This window comes from Nelumbo lutea, chromosome 5, assembly GCF_056320005.1.
Source record: "Nelumbo lutea isolate HS-2025 chromosome 5, American lotus-T2T, whole genome shotgun sequence".
Classification (NCBI taxonomy): domain Eukaryota; kingdom Viridiplantae; phylum Streptophyta; class Magnoliopsida; order Proteales; family Nelumbonaceae; genus Nelumbo; species Nelumbo lutea.
The window spans coordinates 69296675-69321614 of record NC_142688.1 but is presented as its reverse complement, the minus strand read 5'-3'; the positions used below and the strand labels follow the sequence as shown (position 1 = coordinate 69321614).

The following is a 24940-nucleotide window of genomic DNA, read 5'->3' as shown; positions in this document are numbered from 1 at the left end:
TTTCATCCAACTATCTAGTATGATTTAGCCATCCATATGATAAATCATAACCCTTCATAACAGTATAATATTATTACTATTTCGCTGAACGGCAAGTAAATCGACCTTCCTTCAACCAGCAACAAAACTCGACTTTCCTTCAGACAACGAACATAGGAAGCTTTGAGAAATCGAAACGAGGAAAACTCAATGACCAGATTAATTTCAAAGAGAGCTTCCAAGGCTATAACGGATATAATGATAATATTTTTATTCTGATGTGGGGGAACTGAAACAAATTTTCAATTTATTGACTGGGGATGGCATGGGTTTCATATTCCATACTAGGCTCATAGAAATTTCGATTTCTGAAGGGGAGCTGACCGAAGAAACCCCTTTATCTAAAGCATAGTAAATCATCCACTCACCATAGTGCAAGTTGATTTGTGATAAGATGAACTAGATATAACTCAAAAAAATGATTGAATTGGACTTAGATGAGCGTCGTTTTACTAGAAATGTCATAAAACTCTTTCTTCAATTTTTTTAATAAAACCCACGCATCGGATAGGTTCCAACTAGTATTGCAAAAAGAGAATAGAAAAATATCCAAACTTAATTTAATCCAAGTAAACTTTTTTCAGGACCATATCCTTAACGGTCAACACATGGAAAGACAAGTCACCCAACAACCGTCAACTAAACAGGACTTGTGGTTGGTGCTATACCAAAATCAGTTTACCACAATGAAGTAAAACATTGAGCGCATGCTAACATCCCTACAACAAGAGAAAATTTATTTCAGTATATTATGCCCTTACCCCAACCAGAACCTACCTAGAAAGATGAAAATGTCGAAGTTTCACAAGTACGATGGATCCCAAGAGCAACCTCTATTGCAGAGATATTTCAATTTGGACCAGATGAGTGGTATATATATCAGGCCGGGCCCAAAAATTTCTGGGCCTGATGCAGGCCCAAGCCTGTGTCAGGTCTGCAAACAAAACATAGGCCCAAGCTTAAAAATTTTCAGTCCAGGCTAGAAATGACCACCTCTAACTGCAACTAGAATGGGAATGAATTCACAATGACCAACTGTAAAGTGGCATTTTATTCACAACTTATAGGGGTGTATACAGTTCAAGTTCTAAACAACAGTTCCATCTCAGAACGTACAATGGTCTGATCATAAAGATACAACGCTTGTCAATCTCCTAAAGATAATTGCAAGCTCAAGAACAGATCATGGATCAGTTGGTCTGCTGGGAAAAGGAAGAGTAAAATATGACTAAAACAATGATAGAGAGAAGAAATAGAAGACCTGAGGGAATTAATTTACGAGTGGCCACCAACCGTATACCTGAAATGGGGGAAAGGCAAATTAGTTAACAAGTAGAACACATAAAAGAAATGATATTAAATCAGTTCAAATCTATGAAATATAGGACAGCTCAAATAGCAAAGAAACTAAAACAGGTTGAAAGATACCAAATTAAATAAGCAATTATAAATCAAAAGGGTTGTATCCAAATTGGGCTTACCTTGCTACGTTACACACAATGTTAACAATGGTTTACCCTCCGTTGGCTTGCTTTGACTTACTTTGCTAGCAGATCACATAGAAAGAATGCTAAGTAAAGATATTCCTAGTAACTTTATACCCTCAAATTGTTTCTGTGTTCTATTAACAAATTTTGTGACATTCACTAAGAACTTTCCCTCAACCTTCTGTTTCTCTCTTATTTTACACCAAACCAAACACAGCCTGAGGTTAACAACACTAACAGGTCTCACATCAAGAATGGGATTTTCCAAATGGAGTATTTGTGACTTTAATTTTTCCAAGATAAAAACTAATCTTGTACTTTATCTGTCTTATTGTTGAAATCTTTGTTTGGCATTACTAACACGTAAATTCAACTTTCTTTTATTTTTCGTACTATTTCTTCATACCAAATTATCTTTTAATAATAACTCCTATATTACACTACATTCACATTTGCCTACCATAACCAGACACAGCTAACAAAAAGAAAGATTTCAGAAGAAAAGAAGAAGAGAGGGAGAAAAGAAGAAGCAGACGAAGGGTTTGTAGAAAAGAGAGAGAGGGTCAATCATAATGATCTGCCGACCCACTCTTAATATTTATATATGTTGACTAATTGTAAAAGGGCTGAATTGCCCTTATTGCTTATATGGCAAATAAACTAATAAAAAAGATGAAATAACAAGCTGTAACAACAAACCGAAATAACTACCAACTAACACTGACACAGCTAACAAAAAAAATATGATATGCTGCCATACGAACACAGTGGGGACCACAGCAGTGGGGTCCACATAAGTGTTCTCTACAAAACCTAATTTTGGTTGAGAAATGAAGATAGATAACAAAATTCCAAACCGGTATGTGGACCTGATCAAGGATATATACAAGGGGGAACAACCAATGTTAGAACACCTGTGGAGAGACATCAGAATTTACAATTAAAATGGATCTTTACCAAGGCTAGCACTTACTCCTTATTTATTTGCACTAATCATACATGAATTGACTAAACATGTCTAGGAGAAGGTCCCATGTTACTTGTTTGTTGATGACATTGAATTAATCAATGAAACTAAAAAGGAATTAGATGCAAAATTATTTCATGGACAAATACCTTAGAAAAAAGAATGTTTTAAAATAAGTATGACCAAAATAATATATGTTATTTAAATTTAGTAATAATAATAGGAGTGCAAATTAGGGTACACTTAGAATTGGAGACTAGAAGATAACTCAATGTGACATTTTCCATTACCTTGGTTCAACAGTTCATAACAAGGGAGAGACTGAGGATGCCACCCATAGAATTAGAGCAGTATGAGCAAAATGAAGGAGTGCATGAAGAGTCCTATGTGATAGGCGAATACCACTCAGGTTAAAAGAGAAACTCTATAAAACAGTTGTAAGACCAGCAATGTTGCACGAGGCAAAGTATGGGGCAGTCGAGAAAGAAACCTGTCCAAAAAATGAGTGTGGCAGAAATGCACATGCTGAGATGGATGAGTGAAACAAACTAGAAAGGACAGCATAAAAAATGAAGTCATTCAAAGGAACATAATAGTAGCTCCAATAGGTGAAAAAATGAGAGAAAGTAAACTAAGAGGGTTTTGTCACGTGCCTAGAAGACCATCTGCAGCACCTATAAGAAGAAATGATACGTTGCAAGTTAATGGGGCTGGAAGGGCTAGCAACAAAGCCAAAAGGAAAAACAGAACAGAATGGAATGGAAAAACTAGATTCATGTAACCAACTCCATATAGTAGGAAACTTGGAACTAGGCTTAGATGATGATGAAATGGAGACAGAATTCTCCATCTTTTTTGGATGTTTCATGGTAACCAAGCATAGATTTCGTCTTCAGGAATAGACCATATAGAAGCATTTAGGGTGGCAAACAGAGACAAATTTAACAATGGATATGGCACTGAACAGAACAGAATGGAAAAACAGGATTCATGTAACCAACCCCATATAGTTGGAAACTTGGAACTAGGCTTAGATGATGATGAAATGGAGACAGAATTCTTCATCTTTTTTAGATGTTTCATGGTAACCAAGCATAAACTTTGTCTTCAGGAATAGACCATGTAGAAGCATTTAGGGTGGCAAACAGAGACAATTTAAATTTCTCTGTATCTCCCGGTTTTTACTTTTGTACTAGTTCTTGTTTTAAGTCTATAGCAAAGTTCTGGTTTACTAGCTTAGCTTGGCAGAAAACTTTTGATCTCTGTTTCTCTAGATCAGCAGTACTGGTTTGTCCTCAGTCTTTTATGATTTAATCATCATCATCTAAGCTTTATTCCAATTATATGGTATCAGCTACATGAATCCTTTTTCACCATTCCATTCTGTTCAGTGCCATATTCATCATTAAATTTGGGTGCTTATTTCATGATTTAATAGCACTAGCAATCTCCTCCTTTCTGAGGATCACAAATAATATTGGTAGAATCAATTGCTGCCCTGCTTGATGGTGAAAATTGTTATTCTTTCAGGAGTTCCGCATTTGTATATTTGTTCAAGGGACTATCTGGGATTATCGACATTTGACGGATCTATCTTGTATAATAATCTGGATTCTCAATTTGGTGAAACATCAAATTGTACCAAGTCTTGGAGAAAACAAAATTATCAATAAGATGTGGCAGTATTTGAAAGAAATTACTCAAAAAGCAACCAATTTCCTTAATTTCAGTTGAAATATGAAGTCTTGAAATATTGAAAAGGCAATGATGTTGATCATATTACTATGGTTTTATGGCTTTATGGTCTGAATTCAGAACAAGGCACAGATTGTATTAATAATATTTCTGCTCCTGCTTTTGTGGAGGTGGTGCAAGAAAGGAAATGGAATCATGTAATATACTCTCATGAATTTGCAGCCTGTGTTCGAAACAGCCAGGCAAACAAAGTCACTGGGAAATCATTCTGTATATTGATATATCTGCCACATGCTTTGAGAGAAAACATGGCTGCATACCTAGAGCTTGCACCACATGATGTAAGTCACTATTGGTGCAAAAGTGGCATTTACAGAGGCTGCCTTAATGACATTAGGCACTCAAGACAAAAGGAAAATCACATAACCAAAGCCAAATTCAATGCCATAAGTATAGCGAGTTTGAGCATTTGGTCTCAATACTGGAAGCAGAATTTTGTAACTACTGCAAGACACGCAAGCACATTATCTCAGAATGTTGACTTTTGGCTAAGAATAGAGAAAAGATGTTCAATATCTTAAGTTTGAATCATATGGACATCTTTATAATTGCTGATCATTAGGTTAAATATTAATGAGATGGCTAAAGCCCCATTATTTTTGGCTCACACAAGTACTCCTTTCCTCTAACTTGTTTGCCAACAAGTCTGCTTGGTATTAGAAGCAGATTTAGGAGGAACTACACTTATTTCTAGTCATTGTGTGAAGTGAATCCCCTGCTGACATCAGCAGGCTGTATGGGCAGCCAGTAGGTTCTAGAGAAAAAGAAAACTAGATTCTTATAGAAAAAGGAAAAGAAGCTACAATTTAACAAAAAATATCCATACATTCTTAGTAAGAAAATAAGAAAGAACCCGAAACAGAAACACTAGGGAAAATAAAAGGATAAGAAGGGAGTTGAACGAGAAGGGAGCTGAATGAGTTTCTCCTCATGCCTACACTCCTCCTGAGGAGAAACAGGAAAGAAAGGCTCATCCCCAAAGGAAGAAACATCCATGGAGACATAGAATTTCCGAGAAACAGGATCAAAACAATGGTATCCCTTTTGAGTGAAGGAGTAACCAAGGAATAGCACAAGAATCCAATTTCCCACAGGCGGGAGACAAATTTTGGACAAAGCACCGACAACCAAATACACGAGGAGGAATGGAAAGAAGGGGGGCCTTAAGAAAGAGAAGCTGATGTGGGGCTTTGTACTCTAACCAACAAAAGGGCATACGATAAGGAGGTAAGTAGAACAAAGAATAGCCTCAAGCCAAAAACGTTTGAGGACATTCATATGGAGTAGTAAACCCCGAGCCACTTCAAGGAGATGTCGGTTCTTCCATTCAGCCACACCATTTTGTTGTGGTGTTCGAGCACAAGAACTATGGTGAAGTGAACCACGCGAAGCAAAGAGCTCCGTGAGATCACTATGAAAAAACTCTTTCGCATTGTCTAACTGAAAATTTTGGATTTCAGTCTGAAATTGAGTGAAGACCATCCGTTGAAAATCTCGGATAATTTTTGGTACTTCCTCCCTGATTCGCATAGGATATACCCAAGCATATCTAGAGTAATCATCAATGAGGGTAATAAAATACTTGTAACCACTCTCAAATAGTACAGTAATAGGGCCCCATACATCAAAATGAACAATGTGAAAAGGAAATTCAGATTTACTATTTTTTTGAAGAAAATGAGTTCTACAATGTTTACTTAACTGACACGTTTGACAAGAGAAATCTGAAACGGACATTGACTTAAACAGTTTTGAAAGCACAACTTTTAAAGACTCAAAAGACAAATGACCAAGGCGACAATGCCATAAATAAACTTGACTCTTATAGGATTGACTCATAGACTTTGTAACATGAAGACCAGCCTTATTCTCCAGCATGTAAAGTCCATCAACCATACGTCTCCTACCAATCGTCCTCCCCGAGGCCAGATCCTGAATCACACAATGAGAAGGGAAAAAGGTCACTGCGCAGTTTAAGGAATTAGTAACATTACTAACAGAGAACAAATTAATGGAAAATTTTGGAACATGTAGGACATCAGAGAGGGTAAGGCCAAGGGGAAGAGAGATCGTTCCTTGACCAACTATGGAAGTGTATGATCCATCAGCTAGTCTCACCTTGTCTCTTCCAGAAAGAAGGTGATAGGTTTGAAAGTAAGAGGACGTACCAGTCATGTGTTTTGACGCTCTAGAATCAATGATCCATGGAGAGTCAAGGGTGTGAGAAGCAACATGGAAAACTATGGCAGAGTTACCTGACGTAGATGCAAATGAGGTTGAGGGAGGAGCATCCACATCCATCTGATGAATTGCTCTACCATAGAGCTCTAAATGGTCACGGAAGGAATTCATAATATCCTCCCTTGGGTCAAATCCAGAGAGATGTGTCTGAGTCACAGTAGGGATGGAGGGTTGATTCTCCCGAGTAGCCATGTTGGTCATGTTGTATTTCTTTGTACCTTGTTGTCCGGACCTTTTATTCACGTCTGAACCTTGCTTCTTATTCAGATCTTGAACCCATTTTGGTTTCCCATGAAGTTCCCAACAGTTATCTTTGGTGTGTCGGGGTTTTTGGCAATGAGTGCACCACAATTTGTCCTTACCTTTTGTTTTTTTCTAGAGATCTCCTTTCCTGGAAGAAGATCCCATAGTAGTAGAGACACCCCCTTTTGCTGCCAACACAACTGCATCCCCACCAGGGTTGTTCATCAAATTCCTTCTGCTCTCTTCAGATTGTACAAGAGCATAAACTTCCTGAACTGATGGAAGATCCTTAGAACTAAGAATCTGGACTCTGATAGATTCATACATAGGATTCAAACCATGTAAGAAGGCAAATACTCTTTGCTGGGAGGCAAGTTTCTTGTATAGTTTTGCATCCTTGTCACACTCCCAATCCACATTCTAGTAATGGTCCAACTCCTTCCAGACAGAAGTCAAGTCAGAGTAATATACTGATAAACACCTCTCCCCCTGTCTACAAGTAGACGATTCTGCCTGTAATTTATAGATCTTGGCATAGTGTCGCAGTTCTGAATAAGTAGATTTTGCATGTTCCCAGATCTCATTTGCAGTTTCAGTCCACATGAAACTCTTCCTTATTTGAGGTTGCATGGAGACTAAGAGCCAAGACGTAACCATACTGTTCTCCTGATTCCATCTATCATATTCAGCACTCCCAGAGTGTGGTTCTTTAATTCTCCCATTAATATAGCCTATCTTCCCCCTTGCAGTGATGCATAGCTTGATCCCTCTTGACCACTCTAGGTAATTTAAACAATCAAGCAGGACAACAGCCATAGGAAAGGATAGGTCACCACCCCCACTCATTCCATTCAGAATTGAAGAAACTCCAGATGTGGCTGAATCTTCACCACTCATGATTTCAGGTTTAAAAAACAGCACCCAAAGAATGAGCACTGCCTCACAGAGACAGTCACTAAAAAGACTGCCTCACAGAGACAGTTACAGAAGGCACCAGGCACTTCCTGACCTTCAGTCCACTAAAAAGACTGCTAGTGCAGCACACAAACAGGTCCCTATGACCTACGGTTTCACAGGGATCCAAGAACAAACACTGCTGTTGCAGCACATAAACATGTCTGTATGACCTACGGTTTTACAGGGATCCAAAATGCAAGCACTATTGTTGCAGCACATAAACAGGTCTGTATGACCTACGGTTTTACAGAGATCATACGACCCCACAACAAAATGGAAGGAGCAAGGTGAAGTTCACCACACAGACCTGGTACAGTGCCAACTTCAGGGCAGCCGAACAGTCAATGAGAGCAAAGTAAAAAGAAAGAGCCACTTCAGTTCATCAACAGGGTAGCCGAACAGTAGTGACACAAAAAAGAACACTTCAGTCGAATACCAGGGCACCCGAACAGCAGATGAACAGTAGATAATACCTTCTTGAACATCAGATGATAGCCTCTCTATAAACCAGAACTTTCTCTATGCTGGAAGTTGAAAAGTCAAGCAGACTTCTTTGAACATCAGATAGAAAACTCTCTATAAACCATAACTTTTTTCTACACTAGAAGATGAAAAGTCAGACAGGCTTCTACTTGCTTAAGGTCGAACAGCAGATGGATACAGCTGGGAGATAAAGAGACTGATTGCTCGACATTGGAAGATGAACAAATCAGATTCCTAATAAGATTATGAGAGAACTGATCTAATCTGCAGATAAGATAACGACTTATCCTTATCTCTTAAAGAGAACTCCTTATCCAAATACAGATTTGGATTAGGAAACTCCTAATGAGATTAGGAGTTCTCTTTAAGCCTATAAAAGGAGGAGGGGGCGAACCATTCAGTTCATCCCAAGCATCCCAAATTCCAGATATCAGATCTCAGTTTACACTCACCCTTCAGGCCTAGACGACTTGCTCTGATACCATGTTGAACAAGAGAAGAGAAAGAGAGGAGAGGCGAGAGGACTGAGAGCCCAAAAGAATACTGTAGGCGTGTGCAGTATGTTATTATTTATACTAGGATGGTCATACAACATAAAAAATGAAGAAATTACAAAAGTACCATTGCGGTACTAAACATATGTGTACAACAACATCTGTCAACATGGATCAACCCAAAAACCAACTAAATCGAGTAGGTAATTATAACAAGCAGCCTGAGACTTCCTTTAATCGAAGCCTGGGGTGATCAAGATATACAAGGGAGCAACGGCAACCAAGACCAATGTGCCAAAGTCAAGCAATACAAAGGGAGGGGCAAGAGGGTGGTGTCGAAGGACATTGATGGAAGCTCAACAACCTCAAGTTTAGAAGATAGACATTGGGTACTTGGGTCTTCGAACGCTCTGGAGAACCAAGAAATTCCTAGCCAAATTTCTCAGAAACAAGGAGCCATTGTGGCAGTGGAAGGTAGTGACACTCTGGCCCTGGTTTAACAACTGACAGAGGAAATTGAAGAGGTGCAATCCTTCTACATGATTCAACAGAAGCTCAACATCAGCGGGTTGTGCAAGTGTCAACAAGGGAAACAGAGGTGGAGAAAAGCATCATGGACACAACCACAGAAACCTCAATCAAGAACAAAGAATCGGAGCAAGGATTTGATACCCAACCCAAAACAAGCCAAGACCTTGTGAAGTAGAGAAAGATATGATGTCCAATTGGATTCTTTCAAAGCTTCTAAATTTTGGGGAGTTTTTAGGGGTTTCCTTTGAGGTCCTAAAGAATGAAACAAAGGTGCTTCTAATGGCCATAGAGCAAAGAGAATTGGAAGAGAGAGGTCGAGCCGATGCAAGAACTAGAAAATTTCCTAAGGAGACTAATAGGGAGGTATACAAACTTACCTACGGCTTCAATAATAGTAATAAGAGGGTGAAAGAGAGGAGGGGAAGAAGGAAATATGCCAAATGAGGGGGCTGACCTGAAATTAATGACACAGAACGTCAAAGGGCTCTACTTGAGGAGACTGTAAGCAGTCTCCTAATAATATGCTTATATAGGAGTCCACATTAAATCGTGAGGATGCATCTCTAATCAAGAGTATTTGAGGGGAGGGGGTGGAGGTTGTAACTGGAAGAGTCTGGAAGCAGTGGGAACTGCAGGAAGTATAATAGTTATTTGGAAGGCCAGTTCCCTAAGTAGCCAAAACTCTTGGGTGGACAATTTCTTAGTAAATATTAAAGTGGTGATATATGGGAGTTTCAAATCACAAATAAAAGGAGTCTATGGACCAAATGGAGACACCATTAGACCCCAGTTTTGGAGTCCGTTGGACGGTATAAGGCTGAGATGGCAAGGCCCGTGGTGCATCAGGGGGGACTTTACCACCAGAAATCAGTGTTTTAAAAGATGCACAAAAAAAAATCTCAAGGGGCAATATGTGCCCCTGCAAGGCAAAGCACATACCTTTTCAAAGCAAGGTGCTAATAAAGAAAAAGAAATGCCAAAAAAACAAAAATGCAAAATAAATAATATTAATTAAAAATATTAACTTAAATTTTAAAATAATATTTTTAAAAGCTATTATCTAAATTTAAATACATAAAAAAAAGACGTAAAACATATTCAAACGAAATTTTAAAAATAAAATCATACATATAAGATATATTCAAGCATGTAAAACCCTCAATCTCTTTTTCCCAATTGCATTATTTCAAACAGCTAATGTGATGTAAAATATTTTGCATTCCTGATTGTATGACCCATTTTGTGAAGGGATAGGATATCCATTACATGGACGCCCAAAGATTGAGGAATAAGGGGGTGAATTTCAAAAATTTTTCTCTCCCTTCAAAAGGAGTAGGAAGGGATTATACCTGATATGAAGAAACAGTAGGAAGGGATTATACCTGATATAAAGAAACAGTAGGAAGGGATTATACCTGATATGAAGAACCAGTATCTCCCAGTGGAGGTGTTCACGCCCAATGAAGGATCCAAAATCTGCTCCCACTGAAGATGGCGTAGAGCAGGGTGGAGTAGAATCAGCAGTGTTCTTCCAAAAGAACTTGACCCTTCGCAAGAATCAACTGGATGGCTTGTAAATACAGCTCCAACCAATCTTTTCTCCAAAAGATTGGTATCAAGATCGAATCTTGATTGCTCCTGTAGAGAGGAGGAGATCGAACTACTAGAAGCGGCAGCTGTAGGAAGGAGGCGGCAAAAGAGTATTCGCAGGGAGCAGAATTCTCTCTTCTTGTGATTTGAGCTCTAAAGACAGGAGTTCTGTATTGCTTGTCTAAAGGCTGCCGCCCCCTCCTTTTATAATCTTAAAGGGATCAGCTCCTAATCCCATTAGGAGTTTGTGATCCAAATCATATTTGGATTAGAAGTCCCTTTAAGTGATAAGAGATAACCCTTATCTTATCTGCAGATCAAATCAGCCATCTCTTAATCTAATTACGAGGCTTTTAGATCTAAATCTTATTTAGATCTTGGACTCTTTAAGTGGATAGGGTCTGTGCCCAATCCTATCAACTGATCCATCTCAAAATTCGCCCCTTTAAGTGACTAATCAAATTAGCCCAGTTCGAAATGGGCTTAAGGCCCATTTAAGGTTTGTATTCACTTAGCCTTCCAAACTGCTGCCCAGTTGGGTTTCCTTGTATGGCATGGGACCCAAACATTGATCTACACATCAGCCACATGGGTTCAGCCCAGCCTTTGTTACAAGGCCAGGCCAAATACGTTGTAATGAACAGCGCACCCCGTGAAACCCATCTCATGGGCTCTATGGGCCCAACACTTACCCTAAGTGGTCCCTGGGCCAAGCCACCTTGTAACACCCAGGGACTGTGGGCAAATGCAAGATTAGCCCATCAGGTATTATCCTCAATGGTCTTACACTTAACCTCTCAGCCCATAATGATCATACACAGCCCGACAAGAGAGGACCTCTCCCTCAACTGCAAGGAACAGTGTTGCACTCTCTGCTTATATGGATCCCGGGAATTAAAACCTTTTGCAAACCTTTTAGAAATCATTAAATATATACTTTTATATCTCATATAAAATATATTTTGCAAAACAAATCTCAACGATTGAAATCGGCTGCCGACAGTCTTGATTTCTATCAGTGAGAGTGCATCCCCGATCATTACCTTTGTCCGACAAAGGGGCTAATCTTGTCACTATGATCACCCACTCAGATGAATTCTCAGACTGTCCCAACATACCCAGGTTTTGACCCCCGCTAAGGATCTCACTAAATGGTATATCAAAGACAGCCCAATCTGACACCTAGTGCAGTATCATAATCGAGTCTAGGGGTCGAGTGTAACTTTCCAGTTTTGCCCATCAATCTCTAAGGTCCAGGGCAATACTGGAAATCAGATCCAGTTCATAGATTCAATTAATCCCACACTGTCTGTGCCTAGGGTCTCACCCTAGTAGCTGAGACAAGCCACCCCAACCGACTTGGTGGCACCACAGCGTCAGCCTTGTCAAGATAGGTCTCCCCAGACCGACCCACTGGCTGCGAACATTCTAAACTAACACGAGTCTCATTAAGTGTCCAGTTTAAGGGTATTACACAGAAACATACCAAGGAAACATGAATCAAATATGCACTTTCATTCATTTACAATAAACTCATAAAGTACATCATTTTGATTGAAGCTAAGGGCATACAAAACTGTCTAACATTTTGTACCAAGCCCTTTGAGACAAGACTAAAGAAGCCCATGTTGGATCGTAAATTCTTAATCCCCACACAAAAAAATGATTTTATACTTTTAATTGCCTTTTAAGAATATGTTTTATTAGGATCAATGAATGAAAAACATTAGAAATAGTGGGTTCTGGGAGCTTTGGTGAGGAAGTAAAGTGAGTGAAATGCTCAGCTAGGGGCTAAATGCTCAGCCTACTTAGGACTGCCTCTAGGGGCTAAATACTCAGCTAGGGCTACATGGGATTTGGTGCATGAGAGAATAGCAAGAAAGCCGGCCACATGGAAGACAAAGTATCTTTCCACGGGAGCAAAAGCATCTGTACTGAAGAGTGCTCTATCTCGGCTACCTACTTTCCATATGTCTCTTTTACCCATTCCAACATATGTGGCTGATAGGCTAGAGAGACTTCCAAGTGAATTGAAAGGAGGGGAGGGGGGGGGGAGGGGGGGGGGGGAGGGGGAGGGCAAGACTCATCCGGTTGATTAAGGGCAAGTTTGTAAACCTCAAAAGAAGAGAGAGGGTTGGAGGTTAAAAACTTTAATTGGAAATGGTTTTGGAGATTCTGAAAGAATGGTAGGATCCATCTAATGAACGCCAAAAGATGTGCGGAATGGGGGCGAATTTCAAAAAAAAAATTTCGTACCTTCTTCCAATTGGGAATCATATTCCCTAAATTTAGAATACATTATTCAAGGATCCTACTTGAACCATAAACAAACCAGATCTGAACCAAAAGGAAACAGGAAGGATTATACCTGATCCGGAGAAATAATATCTCCCAAAGTTGGTGTTCACGCCCAAAGAAGTAACCAAGATCCGCTCCTGCTGAAGATGACACAATTGTGGATGGAACGGAACCAGCAGGGTGCGTCCTACACACTGGATTCTTCACAAGAACCCTCTGAAAACCTTGAACACCGAATCCTAGTGTCTTTCTTGCAATACTATTGTCAAGAACTGCTTTCATGACTTTCTGTTGCTGCAAAGATCCAATCTTCCAACAAGTAGTGGCGGCGAGTGAAGGAGGAGAAGTCCAGGGACGAAGAGAGCAGAATTGTCTCTTTCCCTGGAGTCTGTGAGAGACCAAATCTCAGATTGCAGGATGTGTTTCTTGCTTACTCAAACCCCCTAGTTCGAAATCTGATATTTCTGCTAGGGTTTTCTCCTCTTTCTTCTTGATTAAGAAACCTCCCAATATTTTGGGAATTATCCCAATCCAAATTAATATTTGGATAGAGGTTAATCTTAATCCTATCTGCAGATTAAGTTAGTTAACTCCTGATCTTATCAGGAGGTTACCATATTCAAATCTAATTTGAATTTGGTCTCTTAGAGTGGATAAGGTCAAAGACCCAATCCTTTTACTAACACTAATCTCAGATTCGCCCTATGAACTGGTGATCATATCAGCACAGTTCGAACTGGTGATCATATTTTGCAAAACAAAATTCCAACGATTGAAATCAACTGCCGGCAGTTTCGTTTCCATCAAAGTGTGCATTACCGATCATTACCATTGTCCGACAAAGGGGCCGATCCTGTCACTATGACCACTCACTCAGATGAATTCTCAGACTGCTCCAACATGTCCAGGTTTTGACCCCCACTAAGGATCTCACTGATTGACACATCAAAGACAGCCCGATCCGACACCTAGTGATGTGTCATAATCAAGTCTAGGGGTCAGGTGTAACTTTCCAGTTTTGCCCATCTGTCTCCAAGGTCTAGGGCAATACTGGAAATCTGGTCCGGTTCAAGGGTTCAAGCAATCCCATACTGCATGTGCCTTGGGTCTTACCCTGATGGCCGAAGCAAGCCATCCCAACACTTGGTGGCACACCAGTATCAGCCTTGGTAGGATAAATCTCCCCAGACTTATCCAATGGCTGTGAACATTTAAAACTAACACAAGTTTCTATAAGTGTCCAGTTTTAGGGTGTTACACAGAATTATATCAAACAACATGAATCAAACATGCACTTTAATTTATTTCCACTAAATAACAAAAGTACATCAAATCCGATTGAAGCTAAGGGCATACAAGACTATCTAACAGATTCAGCTCTTAGACCAATGGGCTGTGGAGATGGATCATCCAAGAAAATCTTGAGTAAGAAACTTCAATTGGGACATAGGAATAGAAAATGGACCTTATGGGTGCTCCACATGAGGGGCCTGGACTAGAGAGATTCCAAGAGAAGTTTCGGTAAGGGCCAACTCTTAAAGTTGATTTTGGAGACAGAATTAGTTTTCACAGAAATAGCTATTGCAGAAGGAAGAACTCTGATGGATAGGCTCCCATGTCTTTTCATTCTGGCTGATAATTAGGTGGCAAGCAGGGCAGACTTGTATGAGATCATGAGTGGCAGGGTCATTTTGGTGTCCCTACCATAGGAGGAACTTAAATGACTGGGAAATAGATAACTTAGAATCCATGATTAGATTGTCGAATTGTAACCATCCCCAACCAAGAGCTATGGAAGATAGAATATGGAGATGGGACATGCCAGGTAATTTTACAGTCAAGTCCTTTTACAAGAAGCTGAGTAATTCATTGGAGATGGAATTTCCTCATAAGAAGGTTTGGATTCCATACATATTGAAGGTAGCCTTTTTGTTATGGACTGCAGTGCAAGACAAATATCTACAAGAGATGGTTTGGTGAGAAGGGGTATTCAGATTACTCATTTAGATGTGTGAGGTGTGAGGTTGACAGGGAAACAGTAACTAACCTGTTCCTTCACTACCCATTGATTAGGGAGGTAAACACTTTTTTTCTATGGAGGATTTAAGCTCTGTAATGTTATCCAAAGTCTTTGAGGAAACATTTTCTGAGATGGACAGTGAAAGGACTAAACAATAGAGGCAACATCTTGTGAAAGATGACCACAGTTGTTGTGCCTTTGTGCATTTGGAGGGAAATAAACCAAAGGATTTTCAAAAACAGACAATGTGATCTAGTGACTCTAATTAGCAGGGTTGTGGGGTTGATCCACATCTGTGGCTCATCATACATGTTTTGAATTTAAATACTTTGTTAGACAGTTATGCCCTTAGCTCCAATCAGATTGATGTACCTTTTGACATTTATTGTAAATGAATAAAGTGCATAATTGATTCATGTCATTGTGGTGTGTTTCTGTGTAATAACCTTAAACTGGACACTTATGAGACTCGTGTTATTTTAGAATCTTCATAGTCGTTGGATACATCTAGGAAGATTTATCCTGCCAAGGCTGACACTGATGTACCGCCAAGTTGGTCGGGGTGGCTTGTCTCAACTGCCAGGTGAGACTTGAGGTACATGTAGTGTGGGTTTTCTTAAAGCCATGAACCGGACCAAAATCCCAATATTGCCTTGGACCTTGGAGATAGATGGGCAAAACTAGAATATTGCAACTGACCCCTAGACTCGATTATGGTATTGCACTAGGTGTCAGATCGGGCTGTCTTTGATATACCAATCAGTGAGATCCTTAGAGGGGGTCAAAACCTGGGTATGTTGAGACGGTCCGAGAATTCATCTGAGTGGGTGATCATAGTGACAGGATCAGCTCCTTTGTCGAACAAAGTGAATGATCGGGGATGCACTCTCTCTAATGGAAACCTAAATTGCCGACAATTGATTTCAACCATTGAAATTTGTTTTTGCAAAATATATTTATATAAAGATATATGTATATATTATTGTTTCAAAATGTTTGCAAAAGGTTTTAATTCCCGGGATCCATGTGAGTAGAAATTGCAGCACTGTACCTTGTTGCCGAGGGAGAGGTCCTCTCTTATTGGGCAGTGTTTGATCATTATGGGTTGAGAGGTTAAGTGTAAGACCATTGAGGGTAATACTTGATGGGCTAATCTTGCACCTACCCACAGTCCTTGGGTTTTCATAAGGTGGCTGGACCCAATGACCATTTAGTGTAAATGTTGTGCCCATTAAAAGCCCATGCTAATGAACTCAGGGGTTCACCGTCTCCTACAGTGAATTTGGCCAGGCCTTGTAACAAAGGTTGGGCTGAACCATGTGGATAATGTGTAGATCAGATCAAGGTTTGGGTCCCATGCTATATAAAGAAAGCCAAATAGGCAGTAGGTTAAGCGGTTAAGTGAGCACATAAACTTAATGGGCCTAAAGCCCAATTTCGAACTAGATTAATTAAATAGAGGCAAATCTAGGTTTGGATCAGTAGATAAGGATAAGAAGATAAGTCTTATCCACTTAAAAAGTCCAGATCTAAATAAAGATTTGGATCAAGAAACTCCTAATCAGATTAGGAGGTTGTCTCTTCAAGGCTATAAATAAGAGAAAAAGGCGGACATGCAAAAAAACAGACAATATACATCAATCTGCAAAGTTCTTCCCTATTCTTCCAGCCCCTACCCAGTTTGATCTCCACTTGTGGGAGTGATCAAGAATTGTTCTTGATTTTGCTTTTTGGTAGAAAAAGCAATCTGAAGTCGGGCTCACCAGCCCTCTACCCCATTTTTGCTGAAGAGCCATCCTGCTGATTCTGCTTCATCTCACACTGCGTCATTTTCAGTGGAAGTAGTTTTAAGTTTTCCCCTTGGGCATGAACACCTTCATTGGGAGTTACTGTTACTCCGTATCAGGTATATCCCTCTTGTTAGACAGTGTATGCCCTTAGCTCCAATCAGAATGATGTACATTATGACATTTAATGTAAGTGAATAAAATACATATTTGATTCGTGTTATTATGCTATGTTTCTGTGTAATACCCTTAAACTGGGCATATATGAGACTCGTGTTAGTTTAGAATCTTCACAGCCTGCCAAGGCTGACACTAATGTGCCGCCAAGTTGGTTGGGGTGGCTTGTCTCAACCGCCAGGGTGAGACCTGAGGTACATGCAGTTTGGGTTTTCCTGAAACCCTGAATCGGACCAAAATTCCAGTATGAAGATAGATGGGCAAAACTGGAATATTATACTTGACCACTAGACTTGCTTATGGTACTGCACTAGGTGTCGGATTGTGATGTCTTTGATGTGCCAAAACCTGGGTATGCTGGGACAATCTGAGAATTCATCTGAGTGGGTGATCATAGTGACAGGATCAGCCCCTTTGTCGAACAAAGTGAATGATTGGAGATGCACTCTCTGATGGAAACCAAAACTGTCGGCAATCGATTTCAACCGTTGAAATTTGTTTTGCAAAATATATTAATATATATATATAATATATATTATGGTTTCAAAATATTTGCAAAAGGTTTTAATTCCCGGGATCCATGTGAGTAGAAATTGCAGCACTGTACCTTGCAGCTAAGGGAGAGGTCCTCTCTTGTTGGGCAGTGTTTGATCATTATGGGCTGAGAGGTTAAGTGTAAGACCACTAAGGGTAATACCTGATGAGATAATTTTGCATCTGCCCACAATCCTTGGGTTTTCATAAAGTGGTTGGACCCAATGACCATTTAGTGTAAATGTTGGGCCCATTAAGAGCCCATGCTGATAGACTCAAGGGTTCACTGTCTCCTACATTCAATTCAGCCAGGCCTTGTAACAAAGGCTGGGTTGAACCCATGTGGCTAATGTGTATATCAATGTTTGGGTCCCACGCTATACAATGAGAGCCAACTAGGTAACAGGTTAAGAGGTTAAGTGAGCATATAAACTTAATGGGCCTAAAGCCCAATTTCGAATCGAGTTAATTAGATTAATTAAATAGGGGGGCGATTCTGAGATTTGGATCAGCTGATCTTTAGGAAGGTTGATCTTTATCTGCAAATAAGATAAGGGATTATCCTTATCTCATAAAGACAGTCCAGATCCAAATAAAAGATTTGGATTAGGAAAGTCCTAATGAGATTAGGAGAACCTCTCCTTAAAGAAGAGACAAAAAGATAATAAGAATGGGATGATTTTTTATGCTTCTGTACATCAAAATTTATAGCTCTCTCTAAGATACAAATTGGGTAATAAATCTCCCTAAATAAAGGAAAAAATAAATTTGATTTCTAAAAATATTTGTATAGCTCACAAATCTCTCAACTACCTAAAATAGCACATAATATAATACATAATTACCAAAATCTTCCAACACTCCCCCTCAAGCTAGCATGAATGTATCACTAATGGCGAGCTTGCTAACTAAGTTCTCATACTGCGCCCTAGGAAGCCATTCGGTGAGAATGTCTACTACTTGGCTCGTGGTGGGTATGTAGGACACGCATATCACACCATTGTCCATCTTCTCCTTGATGAAATGTTTATCCACTTCTACATGCTTTGTTCTGTCATGTAGAACTGGATTATGAACTATGGAAATAGCTGCCTTGTTATCACAATAGACTTTAATAGGTGTTGGTGTAGGAACCTTCAACTCTTCTAGGAGCCTTTCGATCCATAACACTTCACAAAAGCCATGTACAACAGAGCGGAATTCTGCCTCTGCACTACTCCTTGCTACAACACTCTGTTTTTTGCTCCTCCAGGTGACCAAATTCCCTCCTACCAAAGTGCAGACCGGAAGTAGATCTTCTATCATTTATATTACCTGCCCAATCTGCGCCTGTGTAGGCTTCGGCTTGGAGATGACCCCTATTTTTGAACAAGAGTCCTTTCCCCAGAGTTCCTTTCAGGTATCTCAAAATCCTGAACACAGCTTCAAAGTGAGTAGGTTCAGGTGAATGTATAAACTAACTTACTACACTTATTGCAAAGGCTATGTCAGGTCTTGTGTGCGACAAATAGATTAGTCTTCCAACTAATCATTTATAACTTCTCGATCAACCACCTCATTTGTTGTTGTTGCTTTTAACTTCATATTTGGGTCCATTGGAGTTTCTGCAGCTTTACAACCTGTCATCCTTGTCTCCTTGAGCAAATCAAGAATGTATTTGCGTTGGTTGATAAAGATTCCCTCCTTGGACCTTGCAAATTCAATTCCGAGAAAATATTTAAGTTTTCCCAGGTCTTTAATGTCAAATTCAGCCTCAAGCTTATTCTTCAACTTGTTGATTTCAAATAAATCATCTCCAGTCATGATAATATCGTCTACATACACTATCAAAATAGCTATTTTACCTTCGGTGGAGTGCTTGAAAAATAAAGTATGATCAGCTTGACATTGTGAGAAGTCGTGCCACCTCACTACATCCCCAAATCGTTCAAACCAAGCTCTTGGTGATTGCTTTAGCCCATATTGGGATTTCCAAGACTTTTTCAAATCCCGGTGGTAGGTCCATATATACTTCTTCCTTTAGGTCTCCATTCAAAAAGGCATTCTTGACATCGAACTGACAAAGTGGCCAGTTAAAATTAACTGCGAGAGAAAGAAGTATTCTGATAGAGTTAATTTTAGCAACGGGAGCAAAAGTCTCTTGGTAGTCTATACCATGAGTTTGGGTAAATCCTTTTGCTACGAGTCTTGTTTTGTATCTCTCCACACTTCCATCAGCCTTGCACTTCACTGTAAACACCCATTTGCACCCGATTGTCTTCTTGTCATGGGGTAGATCAGTAATACTCCACGTATTACTTTTCCTAAGAGCATTCATCTCTTCCATCACAGCTAACCTCCACTTCAGATCATCTAATGCTTCCTGAACAGTTCTTGGCACATACAGATTAGAAATCCTAGACACAAATGCTTTATGAGTATGTGATAATTTCTCATATGACAAGTATTTTGCAATAGGATGTTTTGTGCAAGCTCATGTACTTTTTCTTAATGCAATTAGAATGTCAAGATTTGAAGAGGATAGATTAGGCAAAGACAGAATAGGAGTAGAAGAAGGATTCTCTGAGTTGTAGGATCTTCACTCGATAAATTGGATTGGATTTCTACTGTAGGAACAACTGGAACAGTAGTACTTTTGTGAAACCTCTTCCTGGTATAAAACTGAAGCTCAGGATGAGGATTGTGATCCGTTTGAACTATTTCTCCCCCTGTCTCTGATAACGTAGTATCTGGCAATTTTAGATTAAGAGTACTATCACTAGGTTCCATTCTTTCAATAATTGTTTCCGAAACTTGCTTATCAGAATTAATCGAAGGTATAAATTCTCCTAGAATAGGTAAAGTTTCCCAAAAATTATCTTCCTTACTTATGTTCTCCCCCTGAAAAGAATTTTTTTGAAAAAAAAGTTGGTCCTCAACAAAGAATACATTCGTACTCTCAAAAAATTTCTTTGTAACTAGATTAAAGCATTTGTACCCTTCTTTATTAGATGCATAACCAAGAAACACACATTTTTTAGCTTTTGGATCCAGTTTTGATCGAAAAACATTTGGTATATACACATAACAGACACAACCAAACACTTTTAAAGGAAGATCCGTGGTTATTCGAGATGTGAGAAAACAATTTTTCAGATTCTATAAAGGAGTTTCATATTTTAAAACTCAAGATGGCATTCTATATATCAGGTAACATGCAGTTAGGAGAGCCCCAGAGATATTTAGGTACATTCATAGAAAACACGATGGCTCTAGCTACCTCAAGAAGGTGCCTATTTTTTTCTTCAGCAATCCCATTCTGTTGTGGTGTGTCACGACAAGTTGATTGATGGATAATACCTTTTTCGGTCAGAAATGCTCCTAAGTATTTGTTAAAGTATTCAGTCCCATTATCTGTTCTTAGAATACCAATTTTGGTTTGAAATTAATTTTCAATCATTAGGAAAATTTCTTTAAATCTTTGTTCAATCTCTGATTTCCTTTCCAACAAGTAAACCCAACATACCCTTGTATGGTCATCAATAGTTGTAGAGTTAACTCGTACACTTGGGATTGATTCCCTAAATCAGAGTACAGTTGTGAGACATTGTCCCATAATTCCTTAGTTGTAGAATAGCAAAGATAATTTGCCCCTATCTCTTCAGTCATGGAGTTAACCAACCACGTCATCACCATGGAATTTTCAGCATCCCAAATAGCATAGGTTGGATCCTTCACATCAGTCTTCTTCGTGTCTCCTGTGATATAGCCAACTTTCCCTCTCTCCCTCTGAGATACATGCGAACAGATTGTGACCACCGGAGAAAGTTGTCAGCATTTAGTCGGATTGTAGTGATCTGAATAGCGTGATTTTCAGGCAGATTCCGGACAATCTGGGGCTCAGGCTGAGAACTGGACATGACTTCAGACATTTTTTAGGCATAGAAACGCAGAAACAAACCCTAGGTCTTTTTTACTCTGATACCATAAAGAAGAGACAGAAAGATAATAAGAATGGGATGATTTTTATGCTTCTATACATCAAAATTTATAACTCTCTCTAGGATACAAACTAGGTAAAAAATCTCCCTAAATAAAGGAAAAAAAAAAACTGATTTCTAAAAATATTTGTATAGCTCACAAATCTCTCAACTACCTAAAATAGCACATAATATAATAGATAATTACCGAAATCTTCCAACACTCTTTAAGGCTATAAATAGGAGAGCAGGGCAAACCCATAAAGACACAACAGAAATCACAGATATTCTGCTGAATTAAGAGAGAAGACAATATACAGTTCGACTGCTTCTATCTTCTGCTCTTGTTCCTGCTCTTGCCACCCTACCTAGTTCGATCTCCACCAGTGGGAGTGATCAAGAATATTTCTTGATATTGCCTTCGCTAGAAAAGGCAATCTGAAGTCGTGCTCACCAACCTTCCATCATATTCTTGTTGAAGAATTCGGTTCTTGCTGAAGAACCGTCCTACTGATTCTACTTCACCTCACACCATGTCATATTCGGTGGAAGCAGTCTTTGGTCTTCTCCTTGGGCGTGAACACCTTCGTTGGGGGTTTACTATTACTCCGTATCAAATATATCCCTCTACTCCCTTTTTGGTTTCAGATCTGGTCCGGCTTGGTTTCAAGATTGATCCTTGAAAATGCAATTTTCTAAAATAAGGAATGTGATTCCCATAAGGGAGAGAGAAATTTTTGAAATTTCGCTCAACCTTCCTATAGGGTTCGGCCATCCATATGATGAATCTCTCATCCCTTCAGTGGTATCAGAGCCAGGTTCAAATCTTGAACCAAAATTAAACCAGATCTGGATCTGCACAAATAGCTAGAAGGCGTTCTACCCGATTTGCGCAATTAGCGTTTTCTAGGAAATTGGTTCCTAGTTTTTTGGCGATTGATCTGAAATAAAATCTTTATAAATCTGATTTATATTTAGAATTGTTCTACATATTTTTCACGATTTTTTGGTTGTTTGTACGGTGGAGATCGAATCCTTTAATGGCGCAAGAAATCTGTGCACCTGTTGTTCTTTTCAGTCTTGGTCTATAATTATTTAATTTTAATTTTTAGACGAAATGTATAGGAATTCAATTCTGATGTAATATTAATAGAAAATAGGTTTTCTATTTTATTTCATTCAAAGATGAAGCAGAAAGCGTAGAGGAGAGATTTTCGAAGATATGGGTTCAGCCATCTGCAATTTGCAGTTTTGGAAACTGCATGCTGCAATCTAATTTTTGTTTTGTAGGGTAGCTGTCCTACGAACAGCCCCCTACTAATTCTTGATTGTCTTGTATCAATTATTTAATTTTGGATCATCTTTCTTGAATTAAATCTTGAATTAAAAATCAAAACCTACACCCATTCGAACCGGATTGGACCGAATCTGTGGTTCGATGGGGGCTGTTCTCAGCCCTAAATTTTCATATATGGGTCCAGGAGCTGATGATTAATTGCAAGATGCAATTCAGCCCACATCTGTAAAACCCAGTTTTAATCTGTTAAAACTACTTTAGTCCAATTCAGCATGAAAGCTATATGGGCCGAACTGTTCTTTGCAGTTCAGCCCATATACCTAGATAATGTTAATCAGTAATATTATGAAATTTATATGGGCTTTCATTATGGGTTTTACAGTTATTTAATTGATTGGATCAATTATGGTTTTCATGCATGTGATGTATGGATGTGTGATGTGCTACGTTCATGGGCCATAAGTACTTGGCCCATGTTGATTCGATAAGTAGCTCTTACGCACACCATGGCTGAATGCACATCATTGCCATGGTGTCCTTAAGATCATTGGATGATCTCCTTTCGTGGTGGGCTCCACACCAGCTTCCTCCCCAAGAGGAACCGTGCGAAACCCTAGCCGTTTAGGGCCCATCTAAATCTAATTTTATGAAAACCAGTGGGAGCCACTATCTTGCTGATTCTGCTTCACCTCGCACCGTGTCATCTTCGATGGAAGCAGTCTTTGGTCTTCTCCTTGGGTGTGAACTCCTTCATTGGGGGTTTACTATTACTCTGTATCAAGTATATCCCTCTACTCCCTTTTTGGTTTCAGATCTGGTCCGGTTTGATTTCAAGATTGATCTTTGAAAATGCAATTTTCTAAAATAGGGAATGCGATTCCCACATGGGAGAGGGAAATTTTTGAAGTTTTGCCCAACATTCCTATAGGGTTCGGCCATCCATATGATGGATCTCTCATCCCTTCACCTCTCCTCTCTTTTGGTTTCAGATCTGGTCCGGTTTGGTTGAGATTGATCCTTGAAAATGCAGTTTTCTAAAATAGGGAATGCGATTCCCAGATGGGAGAGAAATTTTTGAAATTTCGCCCAACTTTCCTGCAGGGTTCGGCCATCCATACGATGGATCTCTCATCCCTTCAGTGGTATAAGAGCCAGGTTCAAATCTTGAACCGAATTAAACCAGATCTGGATTTGCGCAAATGGGCAAAAGGCGTTCTACCCGATTTACGCAGTTAACGTTTTTCTGGGAAGTCGGTTCCTAGTTTTTGGGCAAATGATCTGAAATTAAATATTTATTAATCTAATTTATATTTAGAATTGTTGTATATATTTTTCTTGGACTTTGGGTTGTTCATATGGGGTAGATCAAATTCTTTTATTGGTGCAAGAAATCTGCGAACCTGTATATTTATTCTATTCATTCTTGGTCTATAATTAATTTTATTTTGAATTTTTAGACAGAATGTATAGGAATTCGAATCTGATGTAATATTAATAGTAAATTAGGTTTTCTATTTTATTTCATTCAAAAATGAAGCAAAAAGTGCAAAGGAGAGAATTTCACAGATTCAGGTTCAGCGATCTGCGATTTGCAGTTTTGGAAACTGCATATTGCGAACTGATCTTTGTTTTGCAGGTTAGCAGTCTTATGAACAGCCCTCTTACTGATTCTCGATTGTCTTGCATCAGTTCTTTAATTTCATATCATCTTCTTGAATTGAATCTTGAATTAAACATCAAACCCTAGACCCATTCGAACCAGATTGAACCAAACTGGTTGGACCAAATCTGTGGTTCGATAGGGGGCTGTTCACAGCCCTAAAATTTTATATGGGTCGAGGGATTGATGGTTAATTGCAAGATGCAATTCGGCCCAAATCTGTAAAACCCAGTTTTAATCCACTAAAACTGCTTTAGCCCAATTCAGCATAAATGCTATATGGGCCAAACTGCTCTTTGCAGTTCAGCCCATATACCTAGATAATATTAATTGGTAATATTATGAGCTTTATATATGGCTTTTACAGTTATTTAATTGATTAGATCAATTATGGATTTCATGCATGTGATGTATAGAAGTG

The 24940-nt window shown here is 39.1% G+C and overlaps 1 protein-coding gene across 4 annotated transcripts in view; it reads right to left on the bottom strand.

The window, feature by feature from the left end:
* Window positions 1-486: 486 nt before the first annotated feature.
* LOC148852822 (Transmembrane proteins 14C) overlaps window positions 487-24940 on the bottom strand; it is a 52121-nt gene continuing 27667 nt past the window's right edge. Inside the window, exons 4-6 of one of the 4 annotated variants that reach the window (XR_016099155.1) lie at window positions 2784-2983; window positions 1301-1339; window positions 487-758 (exon numbers count right to left, since the gene is read on the bottom strand). Coding sequence is in view for 3 of the 4 variants with exons in the window: in XM_088944416.1 (XP_088800542.1) it covers window positions 873-973; window positions 1301-1339 (140 nt within the window). In the remaining variant the exon portion in view is untranslated. Of the gene's footprint in view, window positions 974-1056; window positions 1340-2783; window positions 2984-24940 lie in introns of those variants that run through there. The other 3 variants (XM_088944416.1, XM_088944418.1, XM_088944417.1) reach the window with 3 other exon arrangements.